The sequence below is a fragment of the Limanda limanda genome, chromosome 3 (assembly GCF_963576545.1).
Source record: "Limanda limanda chromosome 3, fLimLim1.1, whole genome shotgun sequence".
NCBI lineage: Eukaryota > Metazoa > Chordata > Actinopteri > Pleuronectiformes > Pleuronectidae > Limanda > Limanda limanda.
This window is the reverse complement of record NC_083638.1, coordinates 15,107,418-15,135,402: the sequence shown is the minus strand read 5'-3', so window position 1 is coordinate 15,135,402 and position 27,985 is coordinate 15,107,418. Positions and strand designations below refer to the sequence as shown.

At 41.6% G+C, this 27,985-nt stretch overlaps 1 protein-coding gene across 2 annotated transcripts in view; it reads right to left on the bottom strand.

The window, feature by feature from the left end:
• cd276 (CD276 molecule) overlaps nucleotides 1-27,985 on the bottom strand; it is a 74,748-nt gene that overhangs the window by 11,438 nt on the left and 35,325 nt on the right. The window contains exons 5-7 of one of the 2 annotated variants that reach the window (XM_061068104.1): nucleotides 12,272-12,409; nucleotides 8,211-8,252; nucleotides 1,538-1,576 (exon numbers count right to left, since the gene is read on the bottom strand). In XM_061068104.1, the coding sequence (XP_060924087.1) occupies nucleotides 1,554-1,576; nucleotides 8,211-8,252; nucleotides 12,272-12,409 (203 nt within the window). In that variant the 3' untranslated portion in view covers nucleotides 1,538-1,553. The remainder of the gene's footprint in view (nucleotides 1-1,537; nucleotides 1,577-8,210; nucleotides 8,253-12,271; nucleotides 12,410-27,985) is intronic. The other variant, XM_061068105.1, reaches the window with a different exon arrangement.

The window sequence follows — 27,985 nt, the reverse complement described above, 5'->3', positions numbered from 1 at the left end:
AATCAAACGGACCAATCACAGAACAAGTTTCCTGAAACCAACAAGTTCTAACACTTTCACACATCATCCCCGCTCATGTCAGTGTAGGGAGTGTAACTGTCCATGGTGCTGAAAGTCTATTCAGCACCTCTTTCTCCCCAGATGAGGCTCTGCAATACATATCATACAACACACTTTGTCTTACAATATCTATGTTTACATATTTATAGTGTGAGATATATCTCGTGGGGCAGCTCTACTGCTTCCTTGCTATTACTTGCAGTTAAATACTCACTGCAACAATCCCCACTTACATGTGCCATCTTCTGTGTTAGGTAGTGTCAGTATCAGTTGAGCTTCTGCTGCTAACTGGGACTTGAATCAAACCACCAAACACTGCTACTAACTACACAGTTTCCCATACGTCATGTCAGTTTGGCAGAGGAGGGGGGACTGACCTCCTGATCTTAAACTAATTTATAAAATGAAAATCAGATCGCTGTTGCCTCCAACGAGAAACAACACAAGGCCTCAATGGAAATCTCAAATTCATCCACATGGATGAGGGTCTGCACCTAATCCTAACTTCTTGAAGGAACACCGTCTGGTACTGCCAAACCTACACGCAAGGCAGTTGCAGTCTAGACTATTCTAACTATTGGATTCCAATTCCTTTTCCCTATTTACGATCAATAGCCAAAATGCAGGTTCTAATCTAAACAGTTGATTTTTGAGTTCAAGTGAAACTTTGTACCACATTCGATGACATTCCCTCAAGATGTACTAAAGACATCATGTTTGAAGAAAGAAACATAAACATACTTTGTTAGGCCACTGAAATCCAAGTTCAAGTGAATGTTTATATACCAAATGTAAAATCATTCCCTCAAGGTGTTCTGGAGATACAGCGTTCTTTGGAATGGGACGGACAGGCGGACGGAAAGACCACCCGATGGTGAGGGTAGCATATCCGATTTTAAAACTCACAGTGAAAAAAAGGGAACTTGCCTATAAGAAGAGAATGTAGTTTTTTCTCCTCTAGTTTTACTTATAAATACACATAATGCTCAATATGGGACACAGAATACAGTGACACATGGTGGTGTGCTGCAATGGTCTGTGGTCTGCTGCATGGCCTCGCAAGATGAAACTAAACCAAACCTCATGATGACTCTGAAGTTTCCGAAAGAAAGAAAAACAAATGAAGGCTACATGACTCATACATTACATATCTTAGAAGGACGTGGAATTAATGTTAGCATGATAGATAAAATATAATAAATTACAGATTTATAATATCAGCCAGTGATCTTGTGATTCCTTTAAATCTAAATGTCAAGACTTCTCATATCCCCATGTCTGCTGAATTAATGCAGCCGAGCCTCATTACAGCAGCACTTTCCCATAGCCCCCAGTGACACTGTGTCCTCCCAGAGCATTAATGCTGCAGAGAATACCGGTGGAAAAAGGAGAACTGAAAAAAGCGACACCTGGGCAATACATAAAAACTCAGATGTACTTAAAGACAGATGCATGTACGAAATAAAATCATGCTCACCTTTATTCTCTTGGCCTTAACTCTTCAGTGGTGTCATGGCTGAGGAGAGGAGAACAAACAAGAATGAATAAGTTCAAACACAGTGCAAATTCTGAAAAGTGCTCATGCTGTCATCAACTTTCACGACCATTGTCTCCAAAACATTATCACAGGATTTGCGGTTGTTATCGCATTTCCCCCTCCTTCTGCATCCCTCCGTCTCATCCTCCACCTCCTCCTCGTCTGCTCCATCTCTGTGCACCAACCTTGCCGTGGCTAACAGGAAGCAGAGGGCACAGCGTTTTATTTAATTAGTCACAGCAGCTGAGTGCTCATGTGGAACCAAACAGGGGAGGCAGATTGGGGTAGTGAGATGGATAGGCTCTCTCCCACTGGACCTTGGCTGTACTGTCAGAGGAGCATAGATTACATGGCAGAACTGGGTGGAGGGGAACAAGGCGGGGGTGATGGCAGAAGGATGTAAATGGCACCTGTGCAGGGGGATTTCTCCGAGTGAAGAGATTTCCGACGCACTACTGTCCTCTCACAAAAGGATTCGTTATGCTATTAACGCGTAAAAACAAGCGGACAGCGGAACTGGCCCATTGTTGTGATGAACAGCAAACTGACTCGTGTGAATGTGAAACTGTGACAAGGCTCTTTATTCGGAATGATTTAGGAGCTGCCATTTTTCCTCTATCTAATCAGACAAAGATCAAGTGGCCTATTCCTCACAGACAAGCAGATACCCTCTGAGAGGTTGCAGAAGTTGCTCCGTGTGCAGCACAATCTTGATGAGTTTCTTTCCAAACTTTCTGAAACAACTAGCAATCCCCTGTTGTAATACCAGTGCAGTGTCCATTCTGAACAAGCCTATTTGGAATGAGCTGTTTGCTTGGCCTTTGGTTTTGATGGTTGGAGCTTTCTTTCTGAAACTGCAAAGGTGACCTATGAGAATTGACTTAACTTTCACGTGTTGCACGTCGGCTATTTCAGAGGTTTGTCTGGGACCCTCAGAAATGCTTATGTACGCTAGCTTAAACAATTCTGATGGACTTTTAGGCTTAAAACACGTAATAAATGACCTAATTTCGAGCATGATGTGAATGTCAGGGCTTGCAGACACTTAGATGACAACACACAACCAGTACGGAGTACTGTGTTTTTTCTGTTGTTTTTTTGCGTCTGAAAATAAGTCCATACTATGTTCAGCTGTATTGGATTCGGCTGCTACAATGTTTACCCCTGAAACTCCAGCAGTGTTTTGTGGACTCAAACAGTTCAACCACCCCTCCATCGGCAAAGTGATAAGTAGATAATGAGTACATTTTCATTTTTCAGTGATTATCCCTTTAAGGCCCCGTCCTCACTGCAAGGTTCTGTTTGTCTGTTTATTCACATTTTATTCACATAATATTGAACTAATCACGTGACACTGCGATTCCCGGGCTCTTAACAATACACATGCCAAGTGTGAAGCCGATGACAGTAATGATTCTTGAGATACTGTATGTGTTCCATATACATACAGAGATGTGTGGAAATAGTAAACATATACAATAACACATTCTCATGTCGAAAATATGTTCTATATAGAAATAACAAGGGGAAGCAAGCACAGTAAGTAACTATTTGTACATAATTACAGAATATGTGGCAGTGTGAGAACTATATGATTTATGTCGTAGGAATTTTACAATTTCCATTATTACCAAACCAGCGCTGCTCGGCCTTCCACAAGGATACAGCATCTCTCTGGGTTCCCCTTGGAGATAATACCATAGTAAACATGTAGCTTACTGTATGCTGCTGAACCAGCAAGGAACATGAGTGCACTGCTTAAATAACCAGGAAGCAATGGTGTGCAGGGAGCTCTTTTAATTAGCGCTCTTGAAGTTATCCGGTGACCCACATCGAATAATGAAGGCAACATGAATGTTCTATTTACATATGTTTAGTCAGTAATGTGTGACCGTTGGGAGAGCCCGGTGGCCGAGTATGTGGTGCCAGTGGAAAAGGAAGGGCCTGTCAAGCAGAGCTGCCTGGAGCTGTTTTCCAGGGTCCCTCTAAATTCCTATTGAAGCATTGTGGAATAGTATATTAGTGACCTGCAGGTCTGGGTTATGTTATAAGAATCCAGTTAGAAATGTGTTAACAAGCCTTGGTCAGGCAATACCACAAATCGCAATAAAAATACAACACTCTTCAAATCATGAAATTGTTACTGTTTTGCTTATAACAGGTATAACATTTACAACTATGTTTTAGTTGAGTTGTGTTCTAAGACATAATATATGTTTCTTGGCAAACGCCAGAATTTATTATTATCATAATTGTAGGTAAAGTTGCTGTTGTTAAGGAGACATTCTGGTACCGTGAGTGAAGCTATGTGCAGTGTGCACAGTAAACAACAAGCAGATTCGTGAGTGGAACAAACCAACTGGTTTCAAACAATAAAAGTGAGAAATTCTCACATGATCATTCTATCTGCTTAAGTTCTTGCATTTGTGAAATCCTAGTCTATCACAGTATGATACTGGAAGATAGTTCATCATGGGTCACACACAAAGCCCTGCTCAAGATACTTGCCTGGTCTGGAAATTGCAAAAGAAAAAGTATATTCCTCTTGCCAATTTTTTGTTAATACTATTGTTATATGTTATATTAACAATAAGGTATGAATAAGTTAAAAGGAACTTCAGCCTTATTGCGTTTTCTAAAGTGAAATCTACCTGTCCATTTTTTACAGTGTGTTGTTGCTTGTTCTTCCTTCTGAGAAAACATCAAAGTCTTCATAGCTAATTCGCAACAGCCATCTTGGATATCACTGAAAATGCCTCAGCAGTGCTCTCAGTGAGGAATCCTCTATCAGTCATGGCATCAACCCGCCACATTTTAGAAAAACGGTTAAAATCGGTCTTACCAGTTTCAGCAAGGATAGTAATCGCTCTGAATGGAATGGGGCCCAAACCTATCTGCAATTGTAAATAAACACGAGCTCTCTGATTGGTCTGGTTTGCAGACTTGCATGACACAAACAGCAGGATGTGAAATGCACCGCCGGCAAACATTGCTTCATAAAACTACTCATGATCAAAAACTTCCCAGGGTTCCTTTGAGGTAAAGATCAGGGATAGGTCAGGTTTTACAAAATATAGATTAGATATCAACCAATCAATTTCTTTAGTCGTTACGAGTTGCCTTCGGTCATCCCAGCCCCTGTAATGCAGTTTTATCTCTAAACGAACATGTAAAAACTATGTTCTTATAGTCATATTGACTACACGGTATCTACAATGGATTATATCCCCAGAGGCAACAAAAATATCGAATTCCAAGGACCATGCAGCTGTACTCTCAACTAAAATCTTTAAACTTCATTAACTCGCGATGCCATGCTTTGGTTCCCAAGAGAGACATAAGGTGGACATAATGTTCCCCGCTCATTAAGGATGTCGTTTTTTCATAGTAATGTGAATAACTCGATACAGACAGAAGGGAGAACTAATGAACACAAAGGTGACTTTGACTCCGGCTTGACTTTCCTATTTCTGCTAAAGAATCCCCTTTACAAACATTAGCGAACTCGAATATCAACACGGTATTCAGGATGATGAGCTTCTGGACTTCCAGCAACTTGGACTGAATACGAAGGAGTCGTAAGACAGGGAAGTGGATGAGCTCTTTGCTATCTGCTCTAAAAGGCTTGGTATTCCCAAACCATCCACCTTCATGGGACCTTGCCTCAGTTAAGAAGGGTTAATAAACCCGTTTTACACACGCAGCTCCCATTTTAGAGGGCGTGTTAAATTGTTCTTTCCGACAATTCTTTTGCTGTGAAAGAACTGGGTCACTGACTAACTCTCTCTCTCTTCCGGGGGCCTGGTTGTTAAGGCCTGACGCATTAGGAGTCCAGAGTTTTAGGGCGAGAAGGGGCTGGTGCACACAAACTAAAGCCAACTTCTGACAGGAGGAGCTGCACTTGCGTGACTGCAGCTCCGTCTAAACAGCACATCACGCTCAGATAACTGAACACGTTGAAGAGAGGAGGTGGAGAGGTGCAGGGTGAAGGCAGCAGGAGCCGTGCAAACTGTGGATGTAGATGAGTGTATGGCACTGCTCCTTTCTGTGTGAGGTGTTTGACCTTTTGCATGGAGTTGCGTTCCTATAAGTGTGTGTATCGTGTGTGTGAAGGGGGTTGTTGGCGTCAGCGCCTGAAAATGAATCCAGAATTGGAGCCCCACCGTTTGTTAAACATTATTTGCCTCCGCTGTAAAGGTAACAAAGGGATCCTGCTCCATTGCGAATATATGAGCGCAGGTCCCCACGGTTATCACTGGTTATTGTTCACATCAGGGCGGCTTTTAAAGGGGAGGCGCGCTCTCCTTTGGACAGTTCATTAAGATAACACACAAACGTGGCTCCCCATCATCCTGGGTTTATTAAAGTGGGGCTCATTTCAGCTCCTTTGTCTCGTGTAGGAACCTCTGCCTTTGTCAGCGCAATTGGAGCCAGATGGCAAAACAAAGCTGCCTGTCTGAAGTGCTTATTGAGTGATCTCCGAAGGCAGAGCCATTAGCTTGACTTCACCAGCTCACTGCCCACAGCGTCCACCTGGACCAACCAGGTGCGAGGACAAAGACGGTGAGAGCGCGAGAGAGGAAGGCCGCGAGTCTCTGCGCTGGAACCGAGGCGAACAACGGTCTCTCACTTCTGTTCTGCTTTACTCAGAACTCCTTTAGCTAAAGCTGAACTGTTGAGTCTCACTAGTTGTGGGTTGGCTGACCCCGCGCCTGGCTGCACAGATCGCCCTGAAACATTCATGAGAGAGGCATTAGAGAATAAAAGTCATTGTCCCCCCACTTCGCTCAGAGACTCCCCTTCACCTCTCAGCTTATTAAAATCACATGGTATTAACTTTGCTGTTCGCAGAAAGGCTAAATAATTCAATCAGACTAAAGAAGGAGTCAAATGAATAACTGTAATGACATTAACGATGGGGGAGAACTGCTCAGGACTGTGAGGGGTATTCACTGATGCCGAGCAGGAGCTTGCTCTGCTTGCTAATGGCAAAATTAATTCTGGACTCATAAGGTCACATCCAGACTGAGCAAAATACCACATCCTCCTCATCACCCAAAAATAAGCACATAGAAGTATTTGGTCCTGATTCAGTTACTTCAAGAGCAAAAAATGAGTCCTGAGCAACTTCTTTCAAATGAAAGGCTGCAAAAAAATTTGTATTGAAAAGATAATTCAACATTCAGAGGGACGTGCTTATTTGCTTACTTTCAAAGAGGTAGATAAGAATATTGAACCACTCTCTCATCTGAACAGCAAATATATATAGTTATTTAAAGTCAGCAGCATGTTAGCAAAGCCAGGCACCGAGACTGGAGGCAGGGGGAACATCGAGCCAAGCATCGGCTTAGTGCACAGGATCATTTGAGCGCAGGACACGGCAGCACTATTGTTGGCATTTCGTGCAACTTGGAACTTGTGGAACTTGTTCCCATTAGATTTATAGACAAGATAGATTTTACAGTCTGAGCAGTAGCTTTGGGGGAAAGGCACAAAGTAAAACAGCTCGTTGGCATCACTAAATTAGGGCGTCTGTCTCCCTCTTTCTGTCTCACACACGCACGCACGCACGCACGCACGCACGCACGCACGCACGCACGCACACACACACACACACACACACACACACACACACACTTAGAGTTATGCCACTATGCTGCTGTGTTGAACGGATTTCGGGGGCTGGAGCTGGTCTCCTTTCTCACATGTGCCCTCATGCTCCATCAGCGTTTACTCACAAGTCACTCAGGTACTTGTTCTGTTGGATCCTGTTACCATCCTGCCACCTGGACTCCATTTGAGAGCAGCCAAACTAAGATGTGGGTGATTCTTATGTTAGTTTGTATTAATGCAACTATAGCACAATAAATAAAATAACCTTTATGTTTGAAGAAATGCAGTTTTCAATGCTTGTTAGCACATGTTTAGAACTAATTGGCTGGTTTATGGGCAAAGGAAGGTCAGGCTGCACAATTGATGTGGTCATAATCTCTATACACAGAATTGTATGTTAATATCTGCATTGTATTGTGCATCTGTAGGTGAGGCACAGGATTTTGGAGTCCGGAAGCCATTTAGTTTCAGTTTTTAGTTTGACCAATCACATTCGAGCAAACTCTGGTCCCTTGCAAGGAAACACATTTTTTATTCATCTCCATTCATGTGCAGATAGCTGTTAATAGAGATTTGCCAAAATGTAGTCTGGACCTATAACACATACCAAAAGCATCACTGTTTGTGTTTTGTGTGGAGACATGTTGGGACATGGGTGTCAGACTGTAAACACTGTATGACAAACACAGGAAGCCCCGACATATCGGTTATTTCCCCCAGAGGCTGATTTGTCATCAGAGGATCTGCCATTGGCTCTGAGATTGATGAAGCACTAATTTAGTCATCAGTGGATAACATGTACTGATGTTCATGATTAAGCTGCTGCAATTTTTCAATGTGAGATTTATATGACGGGTGTTAAACTTTAACCAGTGTTTTTTCCGACCGCTGCTGTTTCCTGACCAGCATTGGTGATCTACACCTGCACAGCGGTGCTGGATAAAACATACAGCGGGTGTCTGATGCACGCATCCGCTTGACCAGGTGGACATGAGCTGACCTGTCTTTGACTCCTCGTCTTCCAGCTCCTTGGCCTCCTCAGCTGTGGGAGGACAGAGAAGCCATTATCAGTGGGAGCCACAGCACAAAGGCAGACACACAATGTAGTCACTTCATCACAGGCCCGTGGTGAGCTGATCCTTCACAGCTCAAAGGACACAGGCTGTGATGAGAGGGCCTATATGACGGCAAAGCTCCGCACAATGGCAGCCCCATCACATCATACACACACACACACACACCCACACAAAGAGCCATACCCACCCCTTAACCTCCTATCCAGCCCTTTTCACAAAGTCAGTAATCACATTAGGCTTTAGCTGCTGGCTTTCTGAAAACCCACTGCCAACAGAGTTAGGGAGGCAACCCAGTGATGGCTGTCACACTTACATACACACATGCTACAATTGTGCATGTACGCACACACACACACACGGGCTAAAAATAGTTTTGGGACAGAGTATCCAAGTGGCTGATATGAATTCTGCGACACCGTTTTCACTGCAATTGGATGTGAGATTAGGGCGTGAGATACATGGGATTCAACTGATAATTGAACAGAAATTAAATGTCAATGCAACACAATTCATTTGTTTGTATCCCTGCACATTTGCCTGATTTTTCTTGAATTTGACAGCAGAGAGTACAACCCTCCGGGGAAATTAACCTCAAAAATACTTATTATTACGGCAGCAGAACGTGCTGAGTTTCCAGATTCACACAGCCTGCATATGCATCCACCCCCACCACATTCTTCAGTTTGTCCTCCTTTGTGTTAGACTGTTATAAAGATTATATTTTAAAGTGTTATGCACTGTATATGTGTGCACATTCAACACATCATAAGTCAGCTAAACGTACTCAGCTATTTGCCATTCATTTTGGATTTTTTAGGGATTTGTTATGACTCATAACAAGAGGATATTGTGTTATTGAATAATCTAAAATGCAGTTTTGGGTTAACCTGTTAATAAAGTGCACATTTTGAGGGTAAAAGCAACAAAAGTACCTTTGAAAAAAAAAACAAAAGATATACCTCTGCCTTACATTTTCACAGTTGCAGTGTTACATCCACACATATATCTGTGAGCCCATTTACCTTTACCACTTCATTCAACACCTTCACATCAACATAGGGCCCAGCGCTGTGGCAGCAGTGGAAATACCTTGGGGGGGTGTCAGGGCTTTGATAGGAGAGCAACATTTAAAGGCAACTTAAAGTCAGGCTGAAGACGAGGGCATGCACAGGGCAGGGGAGTGAAAACTGCTCCCCTTGTACGTCGAGAATGTTTCAATTTTTATGCCCTTTTGGCCGCATCCCAAATGTGTGGGGGTGAGAGGGAGGGTGGAAGGTGGACAAAGCACATATAACACAAGGGAGAGAGTCAGGGGACAGAAACAGCTACTCCCTGAAGCCAGGAGAGTGTTACTGTACCTCATCATCCGCCCTTCTGCCTCTCTGTTGTCTCTTAGTTTCAGCTGTGCCGCACTGATGCTGACTCGCTTTAAAACACTGCTGTGACATGACTGATTCCACTATAACCACAGGCTGATGGCTCCGGATAGTGAACCTATAGTTACGGTGCTATTAATACACTGATATGTTTGCCAACTGAATTTTTGCGTTTTCATTTCAAAATATATATATTTTGTTGTATTTGTGTTTTTTTGTATCCATAGTTATTTATTATAACGATTATGTTTAAACAATCAAATATAATTTCTCTGTCATAAGGGTTTGTTAAAAACATCTTAGGAATCCCAAATTAAAAAAATATACATATTTCAGCAGATAAATAACCCTAACCCTATATAGGTCAGGTTCTATGAAAAACAGCAGTCTTCTTCTATTTGCAACCTTTGTGCATGTTAATGTTAATGTCTTTGCTGCATATTCTGTTTCATCTTCTATCTATCTCCTATCCCTTCTCACTGTTGGTGAGAAATATGAAATGAAATCTTGCTCATAAGCAACATTAAACCAACACAATGAGCAGCTTTCTTTCACCAAATGTCGAGAGATCAGGGGACTTTTATATTTATATTTGGCATTGGATGTAAAAAATACTGAGAAAAACGACAACTAAAGAAAACGCGTACATTTTCCTCGTGTTGTGAACACGTCTGACCCCGATCATCTTCTGCTGTGATCACGAAACGGTCGGCCCTAATTTTATGGAAATCATATCTAAAAAAGACTCATGAGTTATTTCATTGTGTTTTCTGTGAAACATATAAAAAATCTATCCCAGCATTTGAGCGTGGGTAAAGCTGAGGGTTATACCCTGTGAGACATGTGCACCACAGTGGAAATAAAAACCCTTGGGGAAACACTGTTTTCCTTAAGACTTTCATATGTCACACAGAGGAAATCTGTCACTTGTCACAAACACATCATCTCTCAAGGGGAGCTCTGATATAATCATGTGCTTATTTAAATGTAAAATGAGCTTTGGAGAAACGGAACAGTAGTCCTGAATAGGTCAGTGAAAGGGTTTATTAGATACATAGTCACAGTCATTACATAAGGAAGGATAGAGGACAGGGATGAAGAAGAAAAAAACACACATCCGTGCACGCTGGTGCTGGGACAAAACTCTGCCCCTGGAGCTGAGCCTTCACTTCCAGCTGCAACACCACAAGCTGCTCTGCTCGGTTACGATACACACCCGGGTGCTCCACATACATTATGACAGCAAAGAAAAATGACTTACGCACTCCTCCACTGTTAGTGACCCTTTCACCCTCGCTACCCAGACACAGTGGAGAGAGAGTCAACTTCAATCAGGCCATACCCAGGAACACCATTAAAAGATAAGACAACCACAATTAGGTTGCACTTCCCTGCTTCCTGACCCCCCCCCCCCCCACAGCTCCGGATATGTGCATAGCAATCCTATTTTAAGCCCCATCCACATCTGTATTCATACAGTATCACTCTATCAGGAGTATAAGAGTTTTGCATAATATGTGAAATGGTCAGCGCTCTCACTCTTCAGATTTATGCTCGGAAAAAACGGCAAAGACTTGCGAAAACATTGCTAGCAGGCGAGAGAATAAGACTTAACATTTGATAAGGCGGACAGTCGTTGACCACATAATCAATCCTGCCGTCCGTGTTGGAGCTGCAGGGGAGAAATGCAGCTCCTCATCCGACCCAGTGAAGAAAAGGACCCGCAACCAAGCGAGCCCTTTTTCCCGTGGGAGGAACTGCATTATATTCCTCGCTTTCCATTACATTTGATTTCATATGTTCCACGGAGCTATTTACTCTTTCCTCTGCGTCTGTGTCACTTCCATATTTATTTTTAAACCTCTGGGCCGTGGTGCAGACACTGGCTGACCTTTATTTAAATGTCTCCTCCACTCTGAGCGGATCTCATTACAGCAGAGCTGGTGGCTTTGCACTATCTATCTCATTTCAAAACTTTTTTTTCCCTCTGCACTTGCGGCGATCCTCGGCTATCCCGCATTACTAATTACTGGAACCCGAGTAATGATGTTCCTCTCTGGCAAAGATACGCGTTCCACCATCTGAGATGCTGCCGCGTTTAAGTGCCTACTCCTTCCGGATTTTTTATGTTCCTTGAGCGCTTAACATCTTTTCGCTGCTTCTGGATCCATCTCCCTCGCTCTCGTTGCACCTCCTACATGATCGCCTATCATCGACCGGCCCGGCCCCACTATGACAAGAGTATAAGGAGTCATAGATTGAGAATAGGATTTGAGAATAAAAGGCTCAGAGGAGGCTTGAAAGGGCCTGAGCTAGTTTAACATCCATTATTCAGCAAGCCCTTGTACACAGCCTGAGAAAAAACGGGAAAACATTTCATTACTTTTTTATCTTTGCGCATGAAGTTGCTGCTCTGAGATGCAAGTTTCAAATTGCTCCTAATGAAGGCAAGACAACCCCAAAACATTTCTTTATCGAAAGTTGGGCATTAAACACAGATTTCCCACTCATCAACAATGACTTTTATTCCCTCTGAGAATATACTGTTGAATGTGCACAGTCACTTCTCCTGTCCCCCCCCCCCCTCTCTGTCCTCCAATTCCCTTTACCTTCTCTCCTGGCCTCCTCGCAGCTCTCCTTGATCTTCCTGCGGCAGACAGCAGCCAGGGCGATGAGCAGCACCAGCAGACACACAGCCAGGCCAACAGTGACCCACAAAGCCACCGGGGGGAATGCGATGTTCTGACCTGAAGCAAAGGGCAAAGGGAGAGACAGTGAGGGGGAGAGAGAGAGAGAGAGAGAGAAAGAGAGCGCCTCATTATTCAAACCTGCAGAGCTAAAATAAGAGCCAAACTTTCATCCCTGTATCTATCACTGTTATTTCAACATTTGAGAATTTTGCTTTTTTTAGTATTATCTAGATTACAAAACGAACGATGACACTGATGATGATCGTTGCCATCACCATCTCCGTCAGCTTTGCCGCATCCACGCCGTATTGGGCTTACCCTTCGCGTACCTTTTTGCTTTATGTAAACTTACTCAGATATTCTTTACTAGTATCCAATTAAGACACTTGAGCCTTTCAATTGGGTCCAGATGGCAAATAGCTTACCACGCTCATATGACTCTGTTGTCGTTTCAGTCAAGCAGCACTGGCACAGCTTTAAGAGGATGCTGGCGCTAACTATCCCACCCCCTGCCTTCTGCTGCACATTGCACAGATGTCTAAAATCGACAACTTCTTAATATCTGCAATATTATAGTTCATTAAAGGGAATGAAATTAAACATTTAGATTATATCTTACTGTTTGGATATTGATTATATTACTGTAGCTATTATTACTGCTATTATATGTGTATATACTGTATATATATATATATATAACCCACATTTCTAAATGGGTTTTCTCCTAGTACGCTGGCTTCCCCCTTCAGTCCACACAAATGTAGACTGGGGTTAGGTTAATTGGAGACTTGAATTGAACCATAGGCATGAACTTGATTGGCTGTTTGTCTATGTGTGTTGGCCCTGTGATACACCACATCATATATATGTATATGAATATATATATATATATATATTAACATCAAGATACATCAAAGTTAATGACAGTATTTGCAAATTGTAAACTAATGAGGAGAAATAGAAACTGGTCAGCAGGACCAAAAAAAGACATTAGAGAAACAACAAAATTTCCCTTGAGTATTCAAACTGAACAGAGGGAGAAAAAGTAAAACAGCAGAGCGGAGCCACTGAATAGCTATGAGCCTGGCTTTAGCAAAAACAGATCTCCGAAAAAATGACTAGAGTTGGAAAGAGCAAAATGATGAAGCATCTGTAAGGACTTGGCGTCAGCTATGACAACAGGCAGGCAGGCTACAGTACGGCCCTGCCAAGATGGAGGGCAAAGAGAGTTGTCTTATTGGAGTTGATCAATCCTCAGATGGAAATCCAGTCCATCTGATGCTGAGAAAACAAATGTACCTGATTGTTCCACAAAACAGACTAAACAAAGGTCACAGAGGCCCACAGACAGGAGGAGGATGAGGGACATGTGCGTACCAATTATAGAAAAGGGTCATTAAAAATAAAAAAACTAGCAGGACCCCTCTAGAGACGGAAATGTCCGTCTGTTATCAGTTAGACCATCACTTTGGTCCAGACTGAAATATCTCAGCTATTGGTTCTGCTGCCATGAGATATTGGACACACATTAATGTTTCCCATAGGATGAATTGTTATAAAATATATTAAATGCCACCATCAGATCAAAGATTAATTTTGGTTTATGACCAAATATCTGCAAAACTAATGATGGTCCCATAAGTGTGCTTTGTATTTAGTGCCAATTAGCAAATGTTACCATGCTGAAAGGTCAAACTAAGATTGGGAGGATGGTAAATCGTTGTGCACGTGTTAGCTACAGAGCCACAGAGCTGCTAGCATAGCTTATTGCTACACTGTGCTTTCTGTTGTTACACCTGTCCTTAACTACACTGGCTAGCAAAATATTAAAAATAATGATTATATCGAGGCAATTACAGCTGAAGTAGACAAATGACAAATATTATATTTCATGTAATTATTATAATCACATTTTAGGGTCACCTCAGTCTGTGTAAAGATATCTATTTCAGGAGAGTCTCGATACACAAGGCAGTATACAGGCGCTCCGGTCCAGCGACTGCAAAACAGGATAAACAACCAAATGTCACAGAGAAAGGATAAAATCTGGAAAGTCAATCCTGTCATTTTGATGAAGCTGCGCATGCTTCCCCAGGCTAGTCATGACTGATGATGCTGCGGCTCGCTGTCCACCGAGCCCTTCACTCTGCTATATTTAAAGAATGACCAACTGAGAGCCACTTTGTAGTAACAGAGAATCTGCACAAAAAAATGTAAGAGAAAGGAATAATCATACACAATCTGCTCATGACTCATAAAGCCAGAAAAGTAACAAATGAGTCTTGCTCTTTGTGACGGGTAAAGGAGACGCCGCGTTCTTTGTTTCCATTGTATTTCTCATTCTCTTTTTATTCTCACACCTTCCCACCATGCTCTCCCTCCCTCAAGGCAGACTGATAAAGACAAATGCCATAGTCGGCTATCAGTGCTACACCAGGGCCCAAAGGGCTGCAGAATCATATTTTTCTTTTTCTCTTGTTTGATGATGTGATTTTGTTTTCCTCAGAAATAGATTTGTCTCTAATGGCTCTGTTTACCTATCGTCTCTCTCCCCCTTTTCCCTATTCCCTCTGTGCAAGGGCAAGGATGGAGTGCTTTAGGCTGCACTGCCACATTACCTAGATCTGCAGAGAGCTGCACCAACACAGGGCCAACTTCACTTCACACGTTTGCCTTTGTCTATATATACTGTGAATGTGTAGCTCTCATTAGAATGCATATTTATAGTTGTACAGTAGAAAAATGAATGAATGTACCTTTAAAGCTGACTTTGCGGTGAACAAATGGAAAACTTACCTGATATGACAGAAAATGAAACGAGATAAATAACAGACTCTATATGCCACAAACTCACCGGGGTTTCTGTTTCCTTTGATATCCTTCAACACACAATGGCAGTTAGCTAGCCAGTGCACATAAACCACATAGACACGCAGCACTTTATGATATTTGATTTATTATATGGTATGTATAAAAGCAACTCAGTAACATTTGTAGCTAGGTAAAGCCATTATTTTTCATGAGTCCTTTTGCATCGTTGTACTGTGACATCAGAACACTCAAAATAATTACTTTGCAAACATAACAAATGAAAGCAAGTAAATCAGAGCTGATCTCCTCCTTCTGCATGCGATGTTCTTCTGTACACTGTATACTATTTTACCTCTATCAAGGATGTTGTGTGTTTATTTGCGTTAGCGAACAGGATTACCCAAAATCTATTGAACCGATTTCCACTTAAGGAAGAAGTCATTAAAATTTGGAGCGGATCCAGAAAAACTATCCAAATATCCAGGATTTTTTTTCCCCTTTCTTTCACACAGCGAGATGGGATTTTAGCCTTAGCAGTGGTGTGTGCTCTCCAAGTGCTCTTGTAGTTAAATTTGAAGAAAACTTAGCCAGTTAAAAACGATTTCAATTAGCTCCTGGTATGTTTGTTATTCATTTATAAAATACGATTGTCATTGTGCTGTGGCCGCAATCCACAGCTGTCTGGGCACATAGAGGTCATATCTGTCTCAAACAGATAAAGAGGTAGTAGGTGGACACAATTACAGAAACACCCAATATAATGCTCATCAGATATCATATCTTCTTTATATTGTTCTGGTTTCATGGAAATATTGTCTGTGAGGCATGGAGTCAACACGAAGGGCAGTTTTAGAGGCCATTACATGGTGATGGTGTATTATGTATTATATTGCACATATACTGTGATGTGCTATTGTGTCCATTGCTTGCAGCTTTTTGTTGTTAAGCACCATTAAAGGTAATGTAAAAAATATAATAATAGGTAGCTACAGATGTACCATCAATGAATGTGTGAAACATTTTAATTGAGATTATATCGACCACACCCTGAGCTTATCCCCTACTGTTCCCTCTTATGCAAGGTGGTGTTTCACTGTAGGTTTTTTGTGTATGATAGGAGGCCACAGCAGGCTGCTAAAGTAAAAATAGATATTTAATGGGGGCAGGCAAGAGAATGATAAAACACCACCTCCATAGGGAGCCTCTAACACAGGGTGCCTCGCCGGTGAGAAATGAGGCTCCCCTAGTCTCGGGGAGATACTATAGGGGACTCGCAAGGGGCCGGCACAGGTATTGTGAGAGCCAAGATTTGCAGGCCTTTTTACAAGGCTGAATGTTTTCTTTCCGGCACATTTGGTAGAATAAAGTGCTCCTAAGACTCCCTTGCCTGTCATATTGGTTCTGCAACGTGAAGGCGGTGGAGATCAAAGCTCCTTTCTCTCCGACTGTCACCCTAGTTTTACCTGCCGAGAAGAAACCTAGCCTCTTACGATGCGACCAAAGGAGAATAATGTCCTTTGACAGAGAGATGGCTTGAGGCTAAAAAGAGCCTCCAGGCTCATTGTAGACAAGCTGTGGGGATGAGGAGGAGGAAAGGAAGAGTCAATTAGGTTTTTCTTTCATTCTCAGGATGGACAACCTGGCCTTATTCAGATTGGTTGTGAAAAAAAGGAGAAGAGAGCAGAGGGACTGGTAGAGGGGGAGTGTTGATCACAGAGGAGTGAGCTGGACTCAGGGCTAGCCCAGGGGTTGAGCAGCATCAGGGCCCGGCCCTGCTGTAGGGCCTGCACAGCCCCAGAGACTAGAGAGGCACAGCCAGACCCAGGAGTGGAAATAGGCTTATATATCTCTCTAACAATGAGTCACATGGCAGAGATAAAGACATTCATTCACACAGTACAGAAAGGCAGGGTAGAAACAGTGAAGTGAATGCCATATAAAACTCAGTGAGACAAAACAGGAGCTCACACTTAAATCACACTCACCCAACACTGGTGAGGTGATTGATGCATACTACCTCAGCGAGTGCAAACAGGCTCGGCGACAGTGCTGATTTAAACTTCTTTATTCAGTTGCTGTGCAGCACTGGTATTCTCACAGGGAAGAAATTGGCAGAAACAATAACAACTGTGCTAATGGAAAGAAGATGGCCTTGGTGTCAGAGGACACGGATTAGCCAGAATGGAAAACATGAGCATGAATATTATCTTCACATTCAACGAATGACTTTGAATTTGTTTCAGCTTCTGTTTCAATTACCAGCCTTTATTATCAACCGAAGAGGTGTCCATCAAAACGGTAAAACCCTCCCGATCCAGCCACAGCTTGTAAAAGCTTGTGACCACGCAGACACACCAGCTGCTCTCGCAATATTTCTAGGAACACCTCTTCTCACTGGGAGAGGAAGAGAAGCTCACTTGCAAACTGAGATGGATGGCGACAGGTTTTTGTCCTGTCAGCATTCTTGCTCTGAGCCTTCTCTCCTCTTTTTGCATTTCAATAAATCGCTTTTCCGCAAAGATACTACCTCGCTGTCTTATTGGGATGCAGAGAGGCAATGGGCTCATCTTCAGGACGACCTGCTGCCTATTAACTTACACAGTTTGTCAGACGTTTGTGCCCTCCCCTTGACACCCCGGGCTCGTGGCAAACATCAGTGTATGATGTGCAGACGTGCACATTAAGACAGAGTTATGGCTCTGCATTTATAGGAATAAAGTTTCTAACTGCACACCCTTTTTTTCTCAGCAGGAGAGCTATAAAAGCCATCTGGTGGTGGTGGGAGACGTGGCGGAGGGTAAGAGGGAGAGATGATGAGTGTGTCGCTGAAGGATGGACGGAAGGTGAATGACCAAACAACCAAAGTAGGTGAAAATAAGCAGTGTTGGTTGGTTTACAAACAAAATAGGCATTGAGCTGTTAACTAAGTGAATGCAGAGATAACATTTTAATAACGTTGTAAGCGTTGTAGCTGAGCCAACTACCAATCTAGTGGGTGAGTACATCTAAAATATAGGTTTTCAGTGGAGTTTTCCTCTCAGAAACTCCACTGGGGGCTTTTAGTAGAACATGCAGACATTGAGCTACTCTTTATATCTATTTATTTATATATATATTATTTAGAAATAACTATTATTTGCATGCCTGCTGCCCGCCTTGGATGTACTAGCCGTTTGGGAGGCTCCCTCACAGTTATCAAACCCTGATTCTCTATTTTCCCATGGTCACCATGGTAAGCAAACAAATTACCATCAAAGGTTGACAGGGCAGACATTCAAATGAGACATCACCATCGTAAGGCCAGTGATCAGCTCCAAGCTATCTAGACTCACCAAAGCGGCACCCGAGGGGTTTTTGGTCTGATAAATACACACGTCCCTGGAGGTCAGTATTCACTGGCATGTATAACCTCTGGAATGGCCACATTATTCAAAGTAACATGAGAGCTATCATAGAAACCATGACTGACTCAACACTACCAGTACTTCATTATGTTGCAGCATGTACATAAAGGGAGGTGTGTCTTCCAGCTGCAAGGGACATTTCTTGGTGGCTAACACCACAGAAAGTTCCCAAAAAATGTCATTTTTTCTAAACAAATGGGTAAGACATATTGTTGGGGACTCTTTTGGGTTATTGTCACAGTACATAAAGGCAAACTTACAATGACAGTCACTGATTTGTCTGGGAGGGAGGAAGGGCGAGGCTAAGATACAGCCGCATTCAAAGGGATGATTTCAAGTCTTACTCAGATATGCCAGGAGCAAGGTTACAGTGAATACTCTCATCTTTAAAGCTGAAGGTAATCCCATACCCAGTAGACTGGCTAATTAACTGAATACATAGCTCAGAGCAAACTGTATGGCTGTCGTGTTAGTAAGACAGATAGAGGTGGGCAGTGTAACCGGCATAAACCTCACACCGGTGGCGGTACATGCCCTGATGTGGACTTGGCTACCCCATTTATTCTGGTACAGAAAGGATTTTAAATGTCACGTCAAAGTGCACGGGCGAGCATCAGCTTACTGCATGTTAACCAGCGAGCGTGTGCGCTTCTCTTTTTACACTAAAACAAACGCACATTTGCATGCTCGGAAAAGGGCGGGTGAGGAAATGGAGTCAGACAGCACAACAGAGACGGGTGCAAACCGTGAGGAAACATGTCAGCAAGTATGAGGGATGTTTGCGAATGTGCTCCAGCTCTGACACGAGCAGCACTGCCGCTGGTGAGAGAAGAAAAGCCACGGTGTCGACACTTTTGCCAGAGAGTCTGTCCCAGTGATGAGACAAGTTAGTTGTGGAGAGGCACGGTGAAAACACACAGGGTTCATGGTACATAAAACAGACTTGCAAATATTTCACCCAAAGCAAAATGAACTCGTAGTGCAGCAGTTCAGAGACAGTGAAGCAAACGGACACACACACACCCGCACACACACACACGCACTGTGCTATCCCACCAGGTATGAAACACTCCTCCACAACTGCTCTGAACTATATTATTAATGTTACTGCAGGTTTTATTTTAGAGCCTATTGAATGAAATTTATGATCTATGTCAAGAATGACAAATATGAGGAAATATGAGAGTCCCAGAATTATTTACACTTCCCCATGGTTGAAGATAAGGTGAAGCAGCCAAGTGGAGAATAATCTTTGAAACACCCCGTTATCTCACAAACTACAGGCAGAGACCGTAGGTATCTGTAGTCTTTACCAAAGCCAAGCCGAGTGTTTGGGCTGCTTGTAGATTATAGCCCCTGTATCCACTGGTTAAACAACCCACTGACACCCACTAAAATCTGGCTTTTGTCTGAAATGGGAATGGATCCAATCGGCATTCACTCCCAGGTGAAATGATTCCAAAGTGGACACAGGTTTTTATAAGACCTGGCTTAGATTGGCAGTGATAGAAATGAGAAACCCTGTCGATCGAGGAAATTTGGCAAGACGAGGTAATAGACCTTCTCAGTTTTAGAAGAAAAAAAAAGAGATGCAAACATGCTCTTTTGAGATATGGAAACAAGTTTATTGCCTTTTTTTGCAGATTAACTGCCTTTCTAAAAACTGTGTAAATCTGCTAAATGTGGTGTAAAAGAGCTGTGTCAGGTATGGTGGTCTTGTTGGTAGTCTTCTTACAGCATGCAAATTGCTGTACCATTGATAAAGAAGTACAACACCGATTACAAACTCAAAAGTCTGTAAAAAAAAAATGATCTCTTAAATTTGAATGCACAATGAGAATAGAACTAAATTAATGTCGACAAAACAATAAGACCCACCTAAACGTCCATTTATATCGTATGACGTGTTTAAGACTTTCTAAGACCCCAAGGAAATCCTGTATTAGATCATAATGTAAACATCAGGCAATACATTGTTACTATACCAGAGATTTGTCTTGCAGATTTACGAAATTCTATTGAAAGGAACAAATATCCACCACAAGCCATACCAAATATACCAAATTCAGAATGTATACCATGATATACAGGAAAAAAATCCTGTAATAAAAATGTCATGTCATGCTGCCCAGCTGTTGTCTGGACGAGAGATGAATGTGGACGACTATATTGTCACACGACAGGTCTGCCCACCTCATCTAACACCGGCCTGGCTCCCTCTCTCCTTCAACATCTCCCATGTCCCTCCCAGCCCCACTGGGGCCTCAATTAAAAACTCCTCTGATGTCTAGTAACTGACAGAGACTCCATCACTTCCACACATCCCTCTCCACTGAGAGTGGCATTAAGATGTTGGAGGCAGAGTGGACTATTGATTTTCTTCTCTTTTTTTCTCCATCTGGTCGCTCCAATTTCTTCAGCGGGCCATCTTTGTAATGCAGGTGGAACTCGGGTCCAATAATCAGTTTACAACGTTGTGTTGTCTCCATTTTTAATTGGCTTTTAAACAAGAGCTGTCGGAAGGATGCTGAGGATGTGTAGGAGAGAATCACTAGTGACAGCTATCAGTACCAGAACAGACTATCTAGGCTGCTTGATAATGCCAAGTGAAGGATCTAAGAGCAGGGCGACAAGGACAATAAGTACTAAAGGACTAAATAGACATTTAAAACAGAGGATAAGCATCGATCCTGCTGAACAAACTCCAACAAACTTGACTATTTTCTTGAGCTAACTTTGTTCCTATTACAATTGTGTTCCTCTTGAAGGAATATTAATCATTTTTTGACAAGCTGTAAACAAGACATTGACATATTAATGATCCTATTCCACTGTTGCTGAGTGTGAATGTTGCAGAGACAGAGTTACCTGCAGGTCCACATTCAGCAGGCACACAGAAACATTAGCATTCGGTCTTGCAGTTGTTTTACTGGCCACAGCACAAATGTAAGTTCAATATTCACTCTCCTTTTGGCTCTTTTCTTTTTATCCAGCGGCCCCTGGGGAAAAATATCTTGCTCTTTAGCTGCTAAATGCCTCACTGCTCACAAGGTAGCTGCTAGCGCTGTCAGCCTGCCATTTAGCGCCGGTCAAGTAGCCTTCAGTGGGTTTATCAGAGCTGTTTTTGAAAACAGCTGCTTGCTGCTGCTGCTGGAAATGTTGAGAGCAGAGAGACTGCAACAAACAGTCCAGCATCAAAACAATGAACTGAAATGCACCCTAGAAATGATAGGAAATGCATAGTAAAGTGATAACTCTCTCCCGTTTTTTTCCACAGGCAGCTTCTTTCAAATTACATTTATTCATCTTATCCACTGTCGGAACAAAAACATTAATACTTGCAGCTTTAAATCATGATGCTGCTTGTAGCACTATTGTATGACTGCATATTTACATGCTGATCGAGGGAAATATATGTATGTGTATGATAAGGACAGATGATAAAAGAATAAATAAGGCTCATTACACATAGAATACATCAATGACTAATATGCAGTCCCTTTACTGCTGGTAGACCAGACCAAATATGGTGGATGAGCCACCGTGCTCATCTCAATCCCTGAACAAACAGCAGCTTGAAACTCTCTGAAGTCAGTGAACACACCTATTGCTGAAACAACTCCTGTGTTGCATCATTATGGTGACAAGTGTGTGAGAAATATCATCCAGGATGTGATCTTTAACATGATATTTACTGAACCATCATCCTTTTAAGTCAGGAGAAGTTGCACTCGTTTTTGTAAGTCTGTCACATTTGCTTTTTGTCTCCAGAGGCCTCGTTCACATAGCTCTGTGTCCCTGTGCGAGTCAACCAGACGTGTATTCTTTCCTATGACAACCTCTGTGATCTCTGATGATTATATTACATTCATAAACATAAATGTATTGGATTATATTGATAGATATATTGAAAATAATATAATCAATATATACAATGTACTTTAAAGGTTCTGTACGAGCATTTAGTGACATGTAGTGGTGAAGTTGCATGTTGCAGCTGAACACCCCTCACCTAACCCTCTCCTTCCAAGCATGAAAGAGAACCTGTGGTAACCAGTTGTAATAAAAACAACATGGTGGACTCCGTAGAGAGGATCTGCTCCCAGGTGAAGATAAAGTATTTCAATATAAAAGTAAACAAAAAAACAATTCGTACACTTTGGAGGATCACACATCAGAAAAACTGTATATTCAAATTCTGCCAATGGATCCCTGTCACCAAAATTGTACACACTGGACCTTTAGCAACCAGTGTATGTCTAAATATTGCTTCAGGATGATTTTCCACAAAACTGGACGGCAAAAAATTTTAATATTAAAATGTCTCCCTTGTGGGACTGCTGACACAATCTCTCTGAATACCAAACAACAGGATATAAGTTTAAGCCCACATCATAAAGGAATGCAAGTTCCATCTGAAACATTACAGAGCTGCCTGGATCTCTTCAAAGAGCACACATCCTTAGTATGCTTCTCCCACTGCAGTATTACTAGAAGAATATATGATGACAGATTTTTTTTTTTTAAGACATGTCTCTGTATGTCTTTGCCTAAGGCTCTCATTATAAAACAGCATTTCTCATTTTCCTGCGCTGCAGTCTTTGGTGGTTACTGAGACAGATGAATATTCTTAATGCACTCGAGATGGGCTCAGACTTTGGAGTAGTTCCTATTTGCCGTTCGTCACAGAAACAAATCGAACCTCTTCACGTGATTATTTGTTTATTTTACTTGTAAACACTGTTGAAACCACACAGTCACTGCTTACAGAAGTCAGGATTTGAACAGCACCCCTGGTGGCAGCATGGACATTTCTCCTTACCAACAATCAGAACTTTTCCATCATTCATTAGCTCTGCTCAAAGAAACAACCGTGTGTTTACTCATTCGAAGCATTTCTAAGACTGTGATGAGCTGACAAGACACGTACGTGGGAGGAGAGTTTCTGTGGATTCCTTTTTATTATATCTAGTTATAACTTAAACATGCTCATTAGTCTTGTTACATTTAGCTGGGTGTTATTTCGCATTGACATTTTCACAACCACTTAACTCACAGCTAATAAATGACTGCAGTGTGTTCGCTTGCATTTTAATTGTAAAAGTAATTGATTATAAGTAGACATTTCAAGGATTTTAGGCCTTTACACATCTTAACCATGTCCATTACATGCTCAGCTACAGCATTTTAAATTACTGCATTTAAAACAAAACAGTTTTTTCAGTAACTGATTGACTCTGCAGTGTTTCCCCACAGAACTAATTCAATCTGTGGTGGTAACAGGAGTTAATTTGCACATACAGGGATTCTGTCACTCTGACATCAGCAGATTCCAAGCGACTGGTACACAGACTAAAGAATGAAAGAACATTTCTCAGGTAAGAGAAAGAACTGCATTGATGTCGCAACTGCGGCTGAAACTCTGAGGTCTGACTGTGTGCGTGGACAGTGGACGATGGAACATGGTATGGACCACGGTGCGAGCGTGTGGCAGTTCGCCTTAGCAAGAGCAGGCAGACGGCATAGAGCGCTGCAAAAAGAGCTGTGGACACCAAGTAACGGATCTCTTAAGTAATAATGAGAAGTGTCAAAAATGTTTTGCTTCATTATGAAAATCTGGTGGGGCAAATTAGAATACTTTGGGCTGCCACAGTCTAGGTAATTAATGGGAAACACTCCATTGCTTGAGGTCTTCTAAAATACCTTATAAGCCAAAATCACCACTTTAAACTGTTAAGAGTATCATTATTTGTCACTGAAATGACATAAAAATTGAACATTTATAGCACATTTACACAATATCTTTATTGCAGTCATTTTACAAAAGCAAAATGCTACTTGGGGCTATGCTCTGACAGTTCCTGTAGAAGAGTCCCTAACACTGTCTCTGAGCGGTTCCAGAATCACAGCTTCTCGTGGCTTATTGCTTAAATATACTTTGTCTCCTTCCAGCACTTTTTCATGATATTGTGGACAGAGTGAAAAAAATGTCTGTCTCTCTCTCTCTCTCTCTCTCTCTCTCTCTCTCTCTCTCTCTCTCTCTCTCTCTCTCTCTCTCTCTCTCTCTCTCTCTCTCTCTCTCTCTCTCTCTCTCTCTCTCTCTCTCTCTCTCTCTCTCTCTCTCTCTCTCTCTCTCTCTCTCTCTCTCTCTCTCTCTCTCTCTCTCTCTCTCTCTCTGTGTGTGTGTGTGGGTGTGTGTGTGTGGAGTACAGCTAAAATGCTCAGCTGATGGCAGGGACTGTATGTCCATACCAATGTCCCTCAAGGTTGGCCCTTTTCACACATACCGAAATGTATCGTCACATTTACGATGTCTACACAGGGCTTAGAGCCATGTATGTAGGTTTTGATAAAGTCTAAGGGAGTGTTAGAGTGATACAAAAAAGTAATTTCTGGCTGCTTGTTTTGCACGTCTGGCTGCAAGCCTTGAATAGATAAATCCAGAACAAGGTAAAAGAGAGGGGCAAAGAAAAAACAAAGCTGTTTTTAAAAGTTTGCATGGCAGAGAACATCCAATTGTGCTACTGGCTAATGTTTATTTTTTCTTGAGCAAGGCATTAACCCTTGAAAGTCTTGTGGAGGTGACAAGTTACTGCCATAATGAGACTGACTGGCTGTTCCTAGGTTTTCCCAATTTTAGAGTGCAGATTCCAACACTGATACACGATAAATTAAGTTGAATTTAATTGATGTGATGGAAAACATGTCCAAATGTGTGCAATGCATTCTACACAGGTTGCTTTATTACACATACACTACAGTGTGGATGATCATTTCCTCTCTCAGTAATTAGTTCCTGACACTCTGTTTTGTTCTTTTTTTAGTTACACAATGAACCCCTATGGCCTGAAAAGCTCCAAAATAACAGGGAGACCTTGAAGCACATTTTAAAATTGAGCGTGTCCTCATTTCATCCTTTTTATCATATTTTGACACCATTACGACGCACGTTGCTGTTGTCTTTAAAGCTGTCGGCCCCTAGCTTTTAAAGGGTTTGATAAATAAGAGGTAAATACTGGGATGAGCATTATTTTAGATGTTCTTGTAGAATCAGTGGCAGATTTACAATGTGCAGGATTACAGCTTGAATCCTATTTTACTCTATAACCTTGACAGCCTCTTCCTCCTGCTTTGGAGTACCGACACTAATTCTTCCCATGGTACGCACATAATACAAAACAGGACACACTTGCTTTCATCTCTGGATGTAAGTCATCACTCTGCTGAAGCAGCACATATTTCAAACCTTTAACAACTTACATCAACATGCTGACAATGTCATCACATTAAGTCACGTGGCTTTATTGAGATGCAGTGACGTACTGAAATCCAAGGACATCAGTTTTCAACCTTTCGAGTTTGCTATTATGTGTAGACACAAACTACAATGACACAATAAATACGTGGGATCCTGAATGTACGTGGGATCCTGAATGACAAATATCATCAAGAAGATTGACATCACATAGTGCAAAATATGTGTGATAAAACACATATTTTACACAATGTTAAATTGTGGCTATTAGATTGTGTTTATGATTTGTTTAAGGAAAATGTGACATTTTGGAAACAGGCTTATTTGCTCTCTTAGTGAGAAACAATTGGTTACATTCTGATTTCTGGTTACATCTAGTTTGCTCCAGTCCCAACCAGCACAAAATAGGGGTGGTCGATATATTGAATATACTTGATGTATCGTGGCTTGTTCCACGTGAGAAGTATAAAATGACTATATCGCTCCCTTTGAGTATAAATTGTCACGTGAATATTTTAAGCCGTCAGCATGAAATTAAATTGTCTTTGAGTTTTGCTTCTGTCTTCTCATGCCTCCTCTCACACTAGACTTGGGCTGGGTGATTGGGCCATATCACCCAGCCCTAGCACAAAATAAAAAAGACTGTGTGTTTGTGAGCTCTGGAAATAGCCACATTGTCCACTTTGTTGTTTCCAGTCTGGAGTATTTTTTTTAAATAAAGACGTAATATTACAAGGGTAAAGTTACAATGGGGAATGTGAAGCATCTTGTTATAAAAGTTATTCTTTTTTTAAAGTTTTTCAAAATATGTAATATTTTAGCTCATTACCAACACATTATCATAACTTTCAGGACTTTGATTGTGCAAGAAACTTTTCTGAAGAATTTTTTGAGATTTCTGATGAGTTTATTAGACTAACGTTGTACTATTATGAGACTAATGTCATAATTTTATGTGAATGAAGAAAAAAAGTAAGGAAATAAGCAGCAATGAGAACCTGACAATATTATATGTGTGGAGCAAGAATTGTTTGGTTAAATCTCTGTGCGATACAAAAGGGTTTCTCAAGAAACAAAATCAGAAGAAGTGGAGCTCCAACGTGCACAGTAGGGGTGGGAATTGGCAAAAATGTGCCGATTCAATAGTATTGCGATATTTGGGCCACGATTCAATAGTATTTGATTCTGCGATATATTGCGATACTACAAGTATTGCGACTCGAATCTGCGATATATTGCGATTCATGTCCCCCATATTATTCAAAGGCATTACAAAAAATGAGGAAAATAAGACTGCTCAATTCATTTTTGTTCAGAAAAAGGAGTTGGTCAACATGCTCAGATGTTAAAGTGCTCCTCTGGGCCGTTACTATATCTCCTGGGTGGAGAACATCCTTTCCGCATAAACACTAGGTATCTTTTAAACTCTGAAACTCTCCTCGTCATGCTTTGCCAGCCAGGGGCTGTTACATATATAATTGTAAATAAAGTTTTTTTTAAAAAAATTAAAATTAAAAAAAATATTGCAATACTTTGTGCTACAGTATCGATATAATCGCGGGCGCAAGATATCGCGATACTGAACAGAATTGATTTTTTTCCCCACCACTAGTGCACAGGTTCTCATTGCTGCTTATTTCCTTACTTTTTTTCTTCATTCACATAAAATTATGACATTAGTCTCATAATAGCACAACGTTAGTCTAATAAAATCATCAGAAATCTCAAAAAATTCTTCAATATGTCCTCGTATTGTGTGACTGACTGATCTTTAAAGTCATAAAAACCCTCTTAGTGAAAATCTGCAACAAAAAGCAAACAAGCTTATTTTCCAAAATGTGAAACTTTCAGTAAACAAGTTAAATTGGCTCCATTTCCACTTCTTTATCAAACATCTGTCAGTTGAGGTGAATTTCTTGGGTTCACAGTCTCCGTCCTCTGAAACCCTTGGGAGTATAACCCTGTTTGGATTGCTCAACCCCTCTAACAACCACATCAGGAAATCCACCCGACATAACTAATGGGCATCACTCTTCATCCAGTAGAATAAGTGGCTGAAAGCATTCCAAGAGATACATTATAGATATGACAGCGTCTTGTGGTGTGGGTCACTGAACTGCCTCTGTCAATGAAGAGTTGAACTTTCTGCGGCATCACACACCA